General features: G+C 47.0%; 1 protein-coding gene across 1 annotated transcript in view; it reads left to right on the top strand.

Moving 5' to 3' along the window:
* LOC104138530 (lipoxygenase homology PLAT domains 1) overlaps positions 1–15,706 on the top strand; it is a 149,706-nt gene that overhangs the window by 28,488 nt on the left and 105,512 nt on the right. The window contains exons 3-4 of the mRNA XM_068925839.1: positions 2,638–2,718; positions 3,548–3,732. Of these exons, the coding sequence (XP_068781940.1) occupies positions 2,638–2,718; positions 3,548–3,732 (266 nt within the window). The remainder of the gene's footprint in view (positions 1–2,637; positions 2,719–3,547; positions 3,733–15,706) is intronic.

Here is a 15,706-nt window from a genome sequence, read left to right as displayed (position 1 = left end):
TGGCGTCGGCGGAAACGTTTCTCACCTTCGACCTCTCGCGTAGTAGGGAAACGCTGGCCGGCGTTGGCTGTGCGCTCGGCTCGGGCGGCCCACGGAAGAGACCCGCGCAGAGGGCCGAAGGTATCGTGCAGGAACGCCCACCAAACCTCGTGGCGCTTTTCAGCAACGCGGCTTATCCCGGCAGGGGACAGAGCGCCGGATCAGCCGGCCGACGGTTTGTGCAGGTAGGGCGGTCGTTCAAGAGGAGAAAGCGGAGAGCAACTTCAGATACCAAATGCAACCGAGAAATCTCAGATCTCAGCCTTCGGTGAAGTTTGCTTGGATTCCTTGGATGTTTCTTCCTTAGCTCTGTCGTTTATAGTCTGTCAGTGTTTTGCCCAACTGCTGTTAAAGTCAGTCAAATTCGTGCGATTTAAAAAAAAAAAAAAAAAAAAACCTGATTGAAACATAGTTCTGAAATTACCCTAGCCTGATACCCCAACCAAATGACAGGGCTCCAGGAGAAACTCTGCCAACCTTTAGGCTAAGCGTTTGCTTATGGCCGGCCACGTCCGAGCCCCGGGGCTGGTCCCAGGCGAGCTGGAACTTTAGCAATTTAGTGCTGAAATTTCCAAGTCAGGTTTTTCTCTGCTTTATTTGTCGCTGGAGCTGTGTGGTCCGGCGGGCTGCGCTCTTCGGTGGAACCAGTTCCTTGCGCTGAGCAGACTCTTGAGTTTCTTACCGCAGCCCTAGCCTGCACCAGCCTCTGACTTAGCCCAGCTGCAACTTCTCCTTCTCTCTCTCTCTCTCTATTTTTTTGTTTTCTTTAAAACATTTTTTTTTTCTCTCCTTGACGCTACACATCCAACTCAAGGGAGCGGAGACGTACAGATGAAGGTCGAATTCCTCCCACCTTCTGACAGCGACGCTTCCGGGGCGGCAGTCCCGTTTCCAAATCCTTCCCCACGCTCTTCCTCGACGCGTGGAGCATCAGCTCCGCCGGCTCTTCGGGGCAGCGGTCGCAGCCCCAACGTTTCCTCTCTGCCTCTCGGCGCACGGATGCAGTAAACCAGCAGCCCGCCGGGGCCGGCGCTCGGAAAGCGTTTGGCTAATTAGTCTCGCTTAATACTTTGGTGCCATCCCCGCAGCGGTCCGAGCTGGGCCGGATTTGGTTACGCGTTTTAGCCTTTTCGCGTAGCGGCGACGGTGCTAGCGCGGCGTTGGGAGCGGGACGGGCGTTTGCCGAACGCACAAAGTAACCTTTAGACAAAGGCACGTGCAGGTCCTTTAATGATGCGGAGAAGGGAGCAGAGCAAAACTGAACCCCGTTGCTGGGGTTGTTAGTGTTCGTTAACTTCCTGAGCGCAAGCCGCTTGTCACGGTGGCTTTGTGCATAAAGCCCTTAAATAAGAAGGGCTGTAGTTTCTTGCTCGTTTTGACGCAGCTTCTGCTTTTTGCTCTATTAATTATCCGTGAGCTTGCTCAGCGGCCCAGGTGAAACTGGGGCCCCCCCAGGGAAGGGGACTGGGAGAGGCTGTGCCTTCAGAGCAAGGACAGGTTTTGCCTTGATACCGTTATTCATAGTGGTTTTGGGGGGAAGCAGGATCTCGGAAAGGATGAAGCTGCTTGCCAAAGAGCACGCCGGAGGCAGAGCTGGGAATGCAGTCCTAGCTCCCCTTCTTCACACTGCCTTCCACCTGCACCTGCGAAATGCAAACTGCACGCTTTACCGAAAAAAACCCATCCCTATCCTCCAGGCGTTTTGCTTCGAAGCAGGTAGAAAACACAGGAGAAAGCTGCAAAAGGAGTTTCGATGGTCGTTTGAAGAAAAAAGTGGGAAGAGGGGAGCCGAGCCTGTGCTGCCTGCTTTTATCTCTGGCTGAGCTGCGGAGCGGATCCGCGGACCCGCGGGCAAGGCAGCCGCCAGCCCCTTCGCCCCGGCACCGCCGGCCGCGCCGCTCTGCAAGGAGAGGGCACCGCCGGCAGCGGGGAACGGAGACGAAAGACCCGTCAAATGGGCGAAGGCGGCATGCGGCGTCTTGCGAGGGCTGAGCGTTTTTTTTTTTCCGGTGGCTCCGTGTTTCCGTAACCGATGGGTGGGTTAGCAGCGTTGAGGAGCCGCAGGCGAGGTGTCATCGAAAAACCGCTGAGGTTCTCAATTTAACTTTTGCCCCGTTGGTGCTGCCTTGAAATGCCCTCTGGCTGCTGCCAATTTTTCTCAGAGCCCTCTGAAAGCCCCGTGCTAAAGGGAAAGTCTAGCGTGCTCCCACAGCTCTTCCCTAGCCTGGTGGTTTAGCTGAGGGTTTGGAAAGTCTTTGTCCTGCTTTACTCTTGGAGGAGATATGGAATGTGATCCAAGGTTTGCATCTGCTTGGGCCAGCATTGCATTTCCCCCAAAGTTTCAACCTCCGCTTCTGCAAAGGCTCTTAGAGTTTGAGAAGGGAAAAAGTCTGCTCCCTCGTTGACTGTCAGTACTTACAGCCACCTGAAACCCGCCACAAGACAGAGGATACTGGGAAGTAGCTTTGCCCAGCGCTAGAAATGACAGTTCTTCAAGTTCTTCGTCCCTAAACGCCAGCGCTCAGGCAAGCCGTGACGCGTGCTAGCTGACAAGGTTGCCGTTTTCTTAACCTACCTCTTGGTGTGTGTGTGTTACAGGAGCAGCACAGCCTTTGAGAGGAGCAAAACAGATGTGTTCCGAGTGAAAACCAACAACGTCGGACAAATAAAGAAAATAAGGTACCTGCACGGCGTTACTACCACGATACCGGCTCCGCGAGGTGCTAATCGGATGACAGGCAATAGAGGTTTCAGCGGGGCCATGTTTTATTCATCATCCGTGAACGTGCTCCTATCAAGGTGAAGTTAAGGGGTGGTAAAAGCTTGGTTACTGTCTGAGATTTGAACTGGAGCCTGAAATCACCTGCGGTATTGCTTATAACTGTCTACGTTCCCCACCAAGTATTGTATTTCTGTCATACGCAATCACGCAGAAAAGCGGTTACGGCTGTTTTTATGTCCTGTTGAGCAAAACGGGGTTTGCCGTTCCCTTTTGCTGAATTAGGGTAATATAAATGGTAATTGTGCTGTTTAATCACCACCTGATTGGCCTATATAAAACAAAAATTAGTAAGTGATGGAGAGAAAGTTGGGAAAACGGGAAAAGGTGGATAGAACAGAGTAAGAAGAGAAGGAAGCGCAAGGGATATGGGGCGGGCAGGATTATTACATATATTTTAAATGTATAGTAGGCGAACGAAGGCAAACGTTGAATGAACATGCACATGTACGTATGTTTGCGTGCATCCCCTTGCAAATGTCGGCACAAATACACGCATATGACGTCTGCCCACAAATGCACGTGGAAGGTTTTTCTTTTACAAAATACTCTGCTGAGGTGCGTGAGCCCCCTGACACGCTTTGGATAGCCAGGCCGTGGTAGCCGTTTGGGGTATACTTGCTCTAGATTTGCCCAATATAAAATATTGGACAAAATTATTGTGCTGGTAGCTGGTCTTAATCAAAATATCAAATCCAGGCCCTCACACGCAGTTTGCTCCTCCTCTAGGATTGAGCATGACAACACCGGACTGAACGCAGGCTGGTTCCTCGACCGCGTGATAGTGACGGACATGAATAGACCTCACCTCCGTTTCTACTTCCCCTGCAACAACTGGCTGAGCAAGGAGGATGGAGACGGACTGTACGTCAGGGATCTCATCGGCAGCCTGAACCCCATGGATGTGCCCAAAAGTAAGGGTTTCCCCAAAAGCTCATTTTTCTGGTCCTTTGTCAGAAAAGGGCAGGGTTGCTTTCAGATGACCTCAGCCACGTCAAAAATTAACCGTTTAGTCTAAGCTAATTGACTGAAGTTTTCTCTATAGTCAGTGGAGAGAGATACAGGAAGATGCCTCCCGAGGGTAAGTCTTTCTTCCGTGTTAGACCTGACGTCTTTGGGTAAGATGAATCACCACGTGGAAACGCTTCTCTCATTTGTTGAGTATAGAATGAGCCAAGACGACTACTTTAAATTAGACGAAATGGCTAAAGATGCCTGAGATGCACCCCCACCCCAGAAGACGTAGCTGGTATCACTGTGTGTTGCTGGAAGAGACTGTGTGGTTGCAATCCCGCCTATGACGTTTAGTGTTTCCAGGCTCTGCTAACGACCCACAGGAAATTTCCATAAACAAGCCAACCCCCTCCCTATAACTCTACCCCAGTTTACTGAATGTGTATGATATCCGTATTGAACTGGTGCCTATTTTTCAGAGTGGTTTTAAGCTAATGATGTTGAAACGAAGCCAGGACAGCTTGCAAACCAGACGTGTACTCCCAAATTGATATCAGCGTATAGGCCATGTGGTGATGTATGGAGCGTGTAACGTGAGTGGGAAGATGATCGAGATGTGAAAGTTGAGCCAGCAAATCAACCTCAGGTGGTATGTCGGCAGTTTAGCTCCAACTGTCAATGAGGGAAAAAATTTGTATCTATCTATCTGCCTGGTGTCCTCACCAATGCACCGCTCCTTTCTGGAAGTCTAATTATGAGCATGGAAAGCGAAGCGTTTCCGTCATTAGCCACCAGTCTGAGGGAGAGGAAAGGCATAGTTTGGTAGGAAAGAGGGAAGACTCATGCTTTTGATAGTATCACCTCTTTTTGAGAATAAATAGTAGTTTTTTTGCCCTCTAGTGCTATCAACACGAGCACCTCAGGACTTTTTTTGCATGCAAAGGCAGTTTAATGCCAACTTCACTACAGTGCTTTGAGCATTGATCGATCCTCTAGAAAGGCAAAGAATTGTTGTATTTATTAAGATTCTCTTTAAAGTTAACACTGAAACAACATGCCATGGTGTTGTTTGTCCATGGACTGTTAAACAAATCCCTCCCTACCAGTAAGGTGCGACCTCCTAAGGCAGTTTTAATATGTTGAAGATGCAAATATTAAAGGATAGTGCATGAGTTAGCATGCACTAATAATATCCATTGACAAAAAGTGTATGTGGCAGGATTTTACAGGTGCAAAACTCACCAGGGTGGATGCCGTAGGGGAATGAGATCACGCCTGGAAACGCTCTGCCAAAAACCCACCCGAGGAATGCTGGGGCTGAGTGCTTTACTGCTCTTTTACCCACCGAGCCTGTGAAATGGAAGAGTTAATGATACTTGGGGGGCTGGAGGGGTCAGGAGAAGGTGAGGTATGAGTCAAAGCAATACACAATTAAAGAGAGGTCCCGGGAGGACAAAGTCAACTACTCAATAGATCTTTAAACGACATGACGATTTCTTTGAATTTATTGTTGTTTCTGTCTGGGAGAGCTGATTCGAATTAACGCAAGTGGTTTCCTCCACCCTGTTCAACACCTGTCTCTCGGCAGGAAAAAATTCAGTTTGTGGGCTAACCCTTCAGCTGGTAAAAATCAGTGTAGCTCCGAAGAAATTGCTGGAGCAACTTTGTATTTCGCCAGCTGCGAACCTAGTCCTAAGCACTCACTCTTCTGGAGAAGTGGTTTGATATTATATCAAGCACTGACGATACGCTTGCTGCTGTATGTTCAGGACAAATAGAGATAAGATTTTTCCCCACCTTAAGAGTGTGAAAGAAGAGCTGCAACCAGATATTTGTCAGGAACGTGTGTTCACGTCACCCTGATCGGGTCGAAAAGCCTGCTTTGAAGCACCACAGTTCTGCAGCCTTTCCAGGGAAATGCAGGGAGCTGGGCTGAGGCCAGAGGCACGGGCAAAGGGTTGGACGCCTTCCAGATGCAGGTACGAGTCTGTAAGAGGAGAGGGTTCGCTCAGGTTGCCGTTCCCCTTGAACCATAATTAATGAAAGATAAACTTTCCCAGGCTGCTGAGGTGAACTGTCAGCTGCAAATATAAATTTGTCTGAACTCATTTTGGCTCCCTCTGAATCCGTAAAGGTCTGAAATGAGATGGCGAGATGATTTTTCTTTGTACGTACAAGCTGTTTGCCCTAAATTTCTTCCTTTCTTTCATTAGAGAGGTGTTTACTCTGAGAGTACTCATATTTTCCAGGCTACTAGACAAATGCATAATTATGTGGTTTGGTGATTTAGTGTGCCTGTAGCTATGTGCCTTGCTCCCTCTTAAGGCTGTGTTCTGATTAGCAGGGTTCAGTGCCGCTCTCCTCTTTTTGGTCATATTTCTTGAGTCATTGTTTCTCTTTTTTTCTTTAGTTCTCTGTGAACCATCAGGTCATCAATGTTACAGACTTCAGCCTTGTGCCTTGCTTTCACGCTCCGTTTCCTGCTGCAGTCTGGTACATTTTTTGGAGGTAACCAAACAACTTTTTTTCCATGATCCGTCTTCCGACCTACAACATCTTCAGCTTTTGATCTGCTCCCAGAGAGCTCTGTCATCTTTGACCTGACGATTCATCTTCCTACCTTGAGCCAGCGGTCACTGCTGGGATGCGCATGTTTTCTGTGATATGCGTGGGAGGTGGACTGGAGAAAAATAGACTGATTTGATGTTGTTAAGTTTTTTGTTTCCTTGAAGCTCTGTAGAGGCTTTGTATTTGAAGGGGTTTGTTGGTGTTTGGACCAAAACATGCCCAAGTCATGGCGAGAGACTCGTCCTCTATCTTGGTGAGGAGCACAGGTGAACCAGTGAATCCCCATAGGGCTGTGAGCTGTGAAGAGGTCAATTTAAGGGAGAAAATAGGGGTGTTATAAAAAAAAAAAAAAAAAAAAAAGACAGAAAAGAATGTGTTCCCGAGCAATAGCCACCATACAATTGAAAAACTGGACTGAAAAAAAAAAAAAAAAGGTTGAGTGCTTTTCATGAGCCAGACAGACTTACTGGGGATGGCAGGACGACTTAATGATTGCAGACAGCTGAGTGACTGCATTTAGTAATTCGAATAATACAGCTCCTGTCTTTTCCCTGTTGAATGCCAGGCATTTCTCAAGGAGAGCAGGTTACGTTTTAAGCACTGCTGCTTGAATGCTCTTCTGTTCCCTGCTCTCATACGCGCGGCATCGTATGCCCATGGCCCTTTGACAGCGATAGTGCCACAGAGTCTTATTTACCCAGCAGCTGCTACTGGAGGCTAGGATTAATTTACATTACAGGTATTAATTACAAGGAAGGGCTATTGTGTGGCCTTACGCTGCTTGCCTTGAGCTTCTGAAGCCTTCAGTTTGCCCTAGTGTGGTTGGGCTCTTATGCTGAGGACCTGCTCGAAGTTCAAGGCTTTCCTTGGAGGGCTGCGGGTTTGCGATCAGGAGCTCTGAGGGTGTCTGATGTCCTGCCAAAGCAAACGGTGGTCGGGGGAGGAGAGCGCTCGCGATGGCTTCTGGGTGCGCTAATAAGAGCTACTGACCCGAGGAGGTGCAAAACCCCGTAAAATGTGGGAGCCCATTCCCAGCCCTTTGCCTGATACCTGCAGCCCACTCTGTTCTCAGCCCAGTTGGCTTGTGGTGGGAAGTTTTATCAGCCTATGGGAAAAATTAAATGGTAGTCCATGTGATTGCTAGTGCAGGCATGTCACCATAAACAAGACCAAATTTAGGATAAGTTGGTAGTTTACCAGGCTCAGGAGAGAGCTGATGATGGAGCTGGCAAAGGTGCTAATCTGCCTCTCCCGTTTTTACATGGTCTTCTAAAATTGTGGCTGAAAAATGAGGATGAAGGAAGAGAAATAGGACATTCCTGTCACTATGTGCTCTGCACACTCTGGATTAAAAGCCTTTAGGCCATTCTGCAGGAGGACTCTTGTGTCTCCCACGCTCGTGGTCCTCACACTCATGGTCCCTACCATGGTGGGTTCCCAGACTGTGGTGAAAGGTCTCCCTCAGAGCTGGACACAGCACTGCCTGCAGGAACCCACTGAGCGGGGATTTCTCCATCCCCGTGTGTGACGTGCACAGCTTCTATCTCCTAGCTGGAAAACAGGGAGTCCTGAGATTTGGGGTTCAGCTGGGCCGAAGGGTCTCAGGATGTAGTGCTGGAATATTTTCTACAAGGCTATATTTTGTCTGCATTTGCAAAAGAGGCTGAGGTTAGCTAGGACCAGAGGATACGTTAGTTAGCCCTGAGCAGGGATTGGAAGATTGAAATCTCTCCCTTACCAAAACAATTCTCTGTATGCACTCTCTGACAGAGAGAAAGCAGGAACATTCATTTCCAAAGGAGAATTTTACTTGTTTGGTGCTTAAAACCATGTGCAAGGGCACAAATACCTGAAAATGAATTTAGACTTTTGTGTGATTGAAATGAATGCTGACCTGTCAAATGTGCATCAAGTCTTGCCAAAATGGCTGTTGCAAACAAAAATCAGAGCCAAGGACTGACTTTCAGCGGGCTCCTTGGTCATCAGCGCTCCTAAACTTTTTAAGACTGGACACAATAGGCCATAAACGTACATCAGACAACAGATCATGTCCAACTATTTCAAGGCACAGTAAGACACAACTGTGTGTGTCTGACCTCAGATTGTATAACTACTCCATTCACTTCAATGGTAATAACACCTTTTCTGGGTAAAGTTTAGTTGATCTGGCCTATTAATAATGACTGTGTTTACAATGGATATATTGTCCAGCACAGCTCTGAAGAGCAGGGCAGACGCAACGCATCGTCCACCTGGACCTTGGGAATGGGAGCACTCAACTCAGTTGCGTTGAATTTATGATTCCATAACTTAAATGTGCCAGGCATTGGTCAGAGAACAATTTCCTTAAAATGCTATTATGAAGGCAGTTTGTCCATACAAAGGAGCAGACTACACTGGCTTCTCTGCCTGGTGTGCTTTTGAGAACATCTACGTGAGTGCACATAGAGTTAACATGCCATAGATATTGTCTGAGTTTTTTAGGTCTGCTAGGACCTAAAACTTATATATTTGAGCAGGGAATATGAGTTGTTGTTTCTTCTTTCTTCTGGGAAGGAAGCATATGTTAAGACTTCACAGTTCATTGTCCAAGGTTTTAATGTTGGCTGAGTTGAAGACTTATGAGGGAGTGACCTGGCTGGGGCTTGAGAAAACACTTAGGGCTGTTGATGCACCTGCTTGACTTTGAGTCAGTAGTTAAGTCCATCCTGTCCCAATGGGATACGTATGTGCCTAAGGGCTGGACTGGATCCAAGCTGAAGCTGTGGCCAGTATTTCTCAATCATGTACTGGCGCTGGAAGCTATGATAAAGAACAGCATTTTGGATGTGAGACATCAGCAGACGACATCTGGTGGGCTTTGTAGCCTTGTTTTACAAAGCCTCAGATGTGGAGAGTCTTGTGTGCGGAGGAGTGGGATTTCTCCTACCACCCTTGGGTCGTAATTTAAAATGTGCTGTTATGTTCTTGAAACTTGAATGAACAGAACAACAAAAAGGTGTTTCTGAGGATGTGGATGGTCAGGAAAGAGGAGGAGATCTGGGGTAGGGAGAACAAAATATTAATAGAAGTTCAGAAACTCAGCTTTACTTATTTATCAAAACTCAACTTTATTTATATTGGGAACAGGAAGTGTGTAACCAGCACAGGCAAATGCAGCTAAATATATTTATGAAATATATTTAAATTCTTTATTTTTGAATAATGACAAATGTCCATATTAAGGATAAGGCTTTGCTGCACACTGATATTCAATAAACAAGGTTTTGAATGGTGGAATATCTTCTACTACCCAAGTAATATTGTCAGAAGAAAGCTGTGATGCTATTAAGCACACCATGCATCCAAAAATGTCTTTTTTTTTTTAAACTAGATCTGTTGGTTTGATAAGGATTTTACTCTCCCTACAACTTATACCCGTTTATACCTTAGTGCCACCATGCTTAAAACAATTTAGCTATGGAGGGTTTTGTAATGTACTTTTTGCCTGATGTTTTATCTCTAAAACTGGGCAAGAATAAGGAGGAACTGAAAAGTTAGAAATGAAAAGAAGCGCTGATGACTTGTAAACCGGAAGGAAGACAAGATACACAGAGCTCAGAAATGGGATGTAAATAGGGACCTGTAATTCACATAAATAAGGACCTCTTGTTGCAAGAGAAAAAAGTTTGGAAATGAATGAGCCATCTCTCTGCGCAGCTGGTATACAGATCTACGTGTATCCAGTGTAAAACAGATAATGAACAGCTCTGAAGATGGGCATAAATTTGACCAATTATATCTAGACGTTGTCATTATTTTACGCTGTCAGGTTTGAAATAAAGTAACTTTCTTTAGAAAGTGTTACATATAAAAGGTGAGACTGAAGTACAGCGCTAGTATAATTTTAAACAACACTGTAAAATTATTTTACTCTTCATTCCGAGCAAAAATACTTTACTCAAGAGGTTGTTTTCAGTGATTTCCCCAATTTCAATTATAGCTGGCTCAGGGAAGCAGGAGGGGGAGGGAAATGGATACCTTTGTGCAATATCTGGTTTTGTTTTTGTTTTTCGTGGGCTCCCATCCTGGGGCTGAACTAATGAAAAGCAATGAGAAATCATGGGGAATTAAGTGAACAGGGATTTCCACAGTGCTGTCACGAGGTGGGTTGCTCCGTGCTCAGCTCCATGCCTCTGCAACTAAACTGCTATTGCCTCCTGAGCAAGGTCGTTTAGAGCTCACTTCAACATGTCATCTTGGCTTTGAAGTCGCAGTAGGAACATCAGTTTAGCATATCCTACAAGCAAAGACTCCTGCATGGGGTAGATTGCCTCTCTCAGGCTCTGCAGAGGGATGATCCAGGCTGAATCCTAATATATTAACCATTTTGATGCATGCTTTGATTTCACATAGAAGTCCCCGAGTCTTGCAGTCTCTAGGCTGGACAGGGAGGCCAAGCAGCTCAGCTGATGGCAGGAAGAGCATGAGACAACGGGTGAGAATAATGTAATATTTAGGAGAGCAAGCTTAATCATTTCCCTTTCCCGTGTGTTACGCTTCCTTCGTAGCGGCAATAATCTCTCTTGAGAGCAGGCTTGTGGAGGGAGCCGCTGCCCTGGGTTGTGCCGGCTCGGGCTCAGCGCTGCCTGGGACAACGCGCGCCGCTGCCGCGCAAACGCACCCGGCGTTTCCCCCTGCTCACACCGCGGTTTGGGCAGCACGCTCGGGGCAGAAAGCAACGTGCAGCTATTCCTTCGTCAGCATCCCCTGCTCTCCAAGGGTGCTTGTAATCTGAATTTCTAATCTGCACCCTCAGTTTAAGAAGCTGTTCTTCACCTCTCCAAGTGCAGCTCGTTAGGAAAGATAGCTGTCGATTACTCTTGACAGAGATTAATTACTCTCGAGTCATCAACCTCCCGACTGATCTTTTCAATTCCACCCTTTCCTTGAGGGGGAAGAATGATCTTCCCTAACTGCCTGCAATTGTTTTATGCAACAAGGAGCCCTGCTTTAGAGACAGAGCTGACTCCTGCTGAACTCAACAGGATTCCTCGTTTTGCTTTAATAGGGGTGGCTTCAGGTTCCCGTTACAGCTTCCTCCGCCTTGTTATCTCTAGAGTCCCCACTACTGCAGAAGAGAGAGGTGTAATGATTAGGGCTGGGTGAGTTTTATTCTCTCTGCAGTGTTTGTAGAGACTCCAGAGATAGCATGGTGTTGTACAAAAATGAAATAAGGTGTTTTCACCTGCAGGCCAGGAGAAGTTCGTGTAGGTGTTAGCCTGGTGGGGGTAAGCTCTCTCGTAGGAAGGAAGAGAATTAAATTGCAATTCTTAGTCTGAATCCAGCATGCTGGACTGGGGACTCCAGGTCCCAGCTGTCTGCCCAACATGCCATGGGCTGTCCAACCTTTTAAGGTTGCACTAACCAAGAAGTCCAGCTGTCGCTGAGAAAAATGTTGTCTGAAGTGGTATAAAGGAGCTTCCATTTTGATGAAGCAATGCTTTCCGTTGAGGAGATGTTTCATCAGCGGGTTTCTGGTGGGCTGGAATTATTGGCTTGATTTGACAGCGAGGAATTGAGGCACAGGGAAGTTAAAGCACCTTCCCAGGGTCAGGCAAAAAGACTGTGGCAGAGTCAGGGGTGGAAACTGTCTTACCTCCTCCTCTAGCACCAATTCTTTTGCTTTTCTTGCTAACCACAGATTTATTTCTTTGGCAGCTGTAACAATTCAGAGACAGTAGCGGTGCCTCCTCCCTACCCGTTCCATCCTCTCTAGTCCGAAACGTTGCTACCCTTGGGAGCACTTTGTAAGCGGAAGGATAATTGCTAAAAGTTGCCTTATGAGGAGGCAATCCAGCACTGCCTACAACTTAGTCTCCTGCTTTTAACCCCGTGCATGTTACTTCTGATGGCAGTGATGTTTCTTAACTGTTGGATGCTGTGCTGCCAACCTGCTGCGCTGCAGGTCACGCATGAGAGAGACAGGCGGAGATGCCTACAGAGAACTTGCTGTGCCCTGTTGGAGGTGGTAGCTCTCTGTAGTGGAGCACGGTCGTCCTTGTTTCTTTGCCTGGATCTGGTGCTCCTGCTGCTGTGAATTCATCAGCTTGTCCGTGAATGCCACATCTAGTGCCCCAAATAATATCAGCCACAAGATTTCCTCAGGCAACTCTATCCTGCACTATTTCAGGTGACCACGATATCATATTGCTAAATAAATTGCATTAACAGATGAATATCGCACAGCTGAGCAGTCAACTGCAGTTTGAAGGTGGAAGGAAGGCCTGAGTTTAACCAAAGGGGGAAACAACAAAACGGCCCCCAAATTTGGCTGCGATGTGTCCGTGCATTTTCCGTGGTCTTAGGCAGGAGAGAGGGTGGATGAGAGCACTTGGGGTGGTGTGGGGTGGATGAGAGGAACCTGGGCAGGGTGTTATGTTAGTGCTGCACCCTGCGTCCTCGGGATGGTGATGTCGGCGGGCAGGTCTAGAAGAAAGGGCTGCAGCCCCATGGCCTTCCTGCCATGCCAGGTGTCCCTGCGGCGTCTCAGCCCTCCGCTGTTCTCCTCCACGAAAATAAACCCCTCTCGGTGGAGAGAAACTGAATCTAGCTCACGGTGGAATATTAATCTCCCCTTTCAGCTGCTGAAAGCTGTGGCTGAGTTGATTAGTGACAGACAAGCTGCTCGCCTGTCACACCTCTGCTAAATTAATGCAGCGGGGTCATATCCGTTAGTGCCACCTCGCTGCTTCCCAGGGACAGCATCGCGGCACCGACTGCCCGTGCCTTTCTGGGACGGCCGGGTTGGAGGAGAGAGGATGGACAGGAGAAAACAGTTACTGCTCTTGCTACTAAATTTTTGTGAGCTCTCAGGCTTGCGGCATCTTGCGGTTCTTGCCTCTGATGCTGCTAATTTCAGTTCGAGGAAATCTCCCTTCCCCGTGCCTGTGCCGCAGTGAGCCTACACAGCTAGATGGAGTCACAGCTTTTATCAGCCGTTCATTAGCATTTTGCCTGTTCCCGGTTCTGGGAGAAGCATCCAGAGAAAATCTCCAGGCAACATCTTGATCTCTGTTTTACGGATGAACTCTGAGCTGTGCACTGAGATTAAAAAAAGCCAAGTGGATATTTTTGAAAAAGATGATGTTACTTTTTTAAATAAAGCATGATAAAGGGCTTGCAGAATAAGGAACAACATCCACCCGTGCTTAAAACAAAGAGTACTTGACTTCAGCTGGATCGCGCCTGGCTGCAATGCGAGCCTTGTCCTGCATGCTTCTAGCAGCTGAATCCCCACTGCCTTTTGAAGACGTAGCATCGCTTTGTTTTTAAATTTGCACCTCCACCATTTAATTCTGGAAGATGTGCTGATGTATGAACCCAAAAGGACCCCTGTGCTGAATGAAGTGCTACTCTGTCTGCTGTGGCTAAGTCTTGAATTGTTCAGAAAGGGGGAGAGCAGTGGCAAAAGTTCAGTATGGCCCAGACTTTTGCTTTCTGAAGATGAAGGGGCCAAAACTGGTCCCGCACGCAGAGCTGTGCGGAACAGGTATGAGGACTGGTTTGTGTGGATATAGTTTCAGAGTTGGGAACATATGAAAAAGGAGAAAGCTTCTGAGTAGGAATACTTCCCTTGGACTGCAAACGCTCCTGCAGTAGCTTTGCAACACATCCGTAAGGGGAAGAGGCATCCAAGCTTAGTGCTGTGCACTCTAGCCCCACTCATATTTTATGGGACAGAGTAAAGCCCTTGTAGCACAGTAATACTTGGTTTTCCAAGCAGGTTGTCAGGTCATGACACTGCATACCTTAGATTTGAATTATGGCAAATCTGCTTGGCAAACCTTTCAAGCTTTGGATCTGGCATAGAATTAAACCGGTGTTTCTCTGTTCTCTGCGTGTCCTCCTTGATGCTCTGCATGTGTTCAGGTGTCCTTCTGGTCTACGTTTTAGAGACATAAAGCTTGATCTTACAGTGGCAATTTAACTTCAGCCGCTGATGCTTTTCCTTTTGTGGACCTTTTTATCCCATCAGGCACTTCTGGCCCCTGAAAAGCGGAGTAGAAAATTAATCACTGACATCAGAATAAATATTGCAGAGGTGGTGAATGGAGCAAAGTGTTTTGAAAAATGTGGTCTGTGGTTGAGGATCCCCACGTACAAAGGGTCACTTTTAGTTAGAGCAGTTTAGTAGCCGAATGGGAGTTGTAAATTGTGCTATCTTTATCCTTGGCTAATGCAAATAAGAACCTTTACGGTTGGAACATCTCTAGAAGGTTGTTAGAGCTCTATGGATCGAAGGAAAAGAGTTAGAGAGAAATATTAAGGTATTTTCTGAGCCCAGCTCTACCCTTCTTCGTGTTATTTAGTATTTATTGCATTTTTATCATTATTATTGTATCTGCGATGGCTAGTTTTGTTACAGGGCGCCAAGAATGTCAAATCAACTTTAGTCTTTTCAGAGCATGTTCATTAAGCCGTGACAGGTGATCTTCCTCTTCTCTTTGGGGCCTGCCCTTGTAGCCCTCTCCCCAGGAGCTGAGCACAGCCTTGTAATTCAAGGAATGGACCAACAACTGCTTCTCATATGTTTGTTCTTACATGCTCTGCCTCAGGGCAATCGCGTGCACCAAAGTGTCTGCTGCTTTTTAGCATAATTTTATAACATGCACTAGGGTTTGTTTATGCTGGAGAAGGCAAGTGCCTCGCTCTGTGAGCGGTAACCCGGGGGTCTGTGATGGTCCATAGCTCCTGAGGAAACTTATTCCCAGTGTCGGCCAGGAAGCCCAGACATGCTTCTCCCCTACCTGTGGGTGGACACACCTGGCAAAGGAGTTTCTAACCTGAGCCACTACTGGGGACCACACGTGGAAAACAGCATGGGCGGCTGAGGCAACCAGGGAAAGCTTTTTCCCAGGAAAGTGCCTAGCGAAAACAGACCTAGTATCTTCAGAGTTGAACGTGCCATCACATGTTAGCTTTTCAAAGCACTTCTCTCTGTATGCATCTTCTAGGATATATATGTATGTATGTATATTTATTTTCCTGCTTCGTTTTCCACCGCTTCTCTTTAAGAGGCTCAGAAGGCCACAGAGCTTTGTGGGGATGACACGACAAAACAGTTCATCTGAGAGAGAGAGAGGATTGCTCGCTGAAGATAGGTCGCAAAGAACGTTACTTGCCAAGGGCTGTGTTTCTATAGGACTTGAATGAACTTTACAGTTTGCTGGCATTCTTAGGTGAACAGTTGGAAATTTCTGCTTCCCTGGAAGGTAAAATCTCTCTTATCATTATTGTAACAAGATGATGATCTAGCCAAGACTTGGGCTGAATTTTAATGTCCTCTGTCATCTAGCTAGGCTAGGTCCAGTGAGTAACTGGTTT

This window comes from Struthio camelus, chromosome W (genome assembly GCF_040807025.1).
Source record: "Struthio camelus isolate bStrCam1 chromosome W, bStrCam1.hap1, whole genome shotgun sequence".
NCBI lineage: Eukaryota > Metazoa > Chordata > Aves > Struthioniformes > Struthionidae > Struthio > Struthio camelus.
The sequence above is the reverse complement of the archived record's forward strand: the minus strand, read 5'-3'. Positions and strand labels throughout refer to the sequence as shown.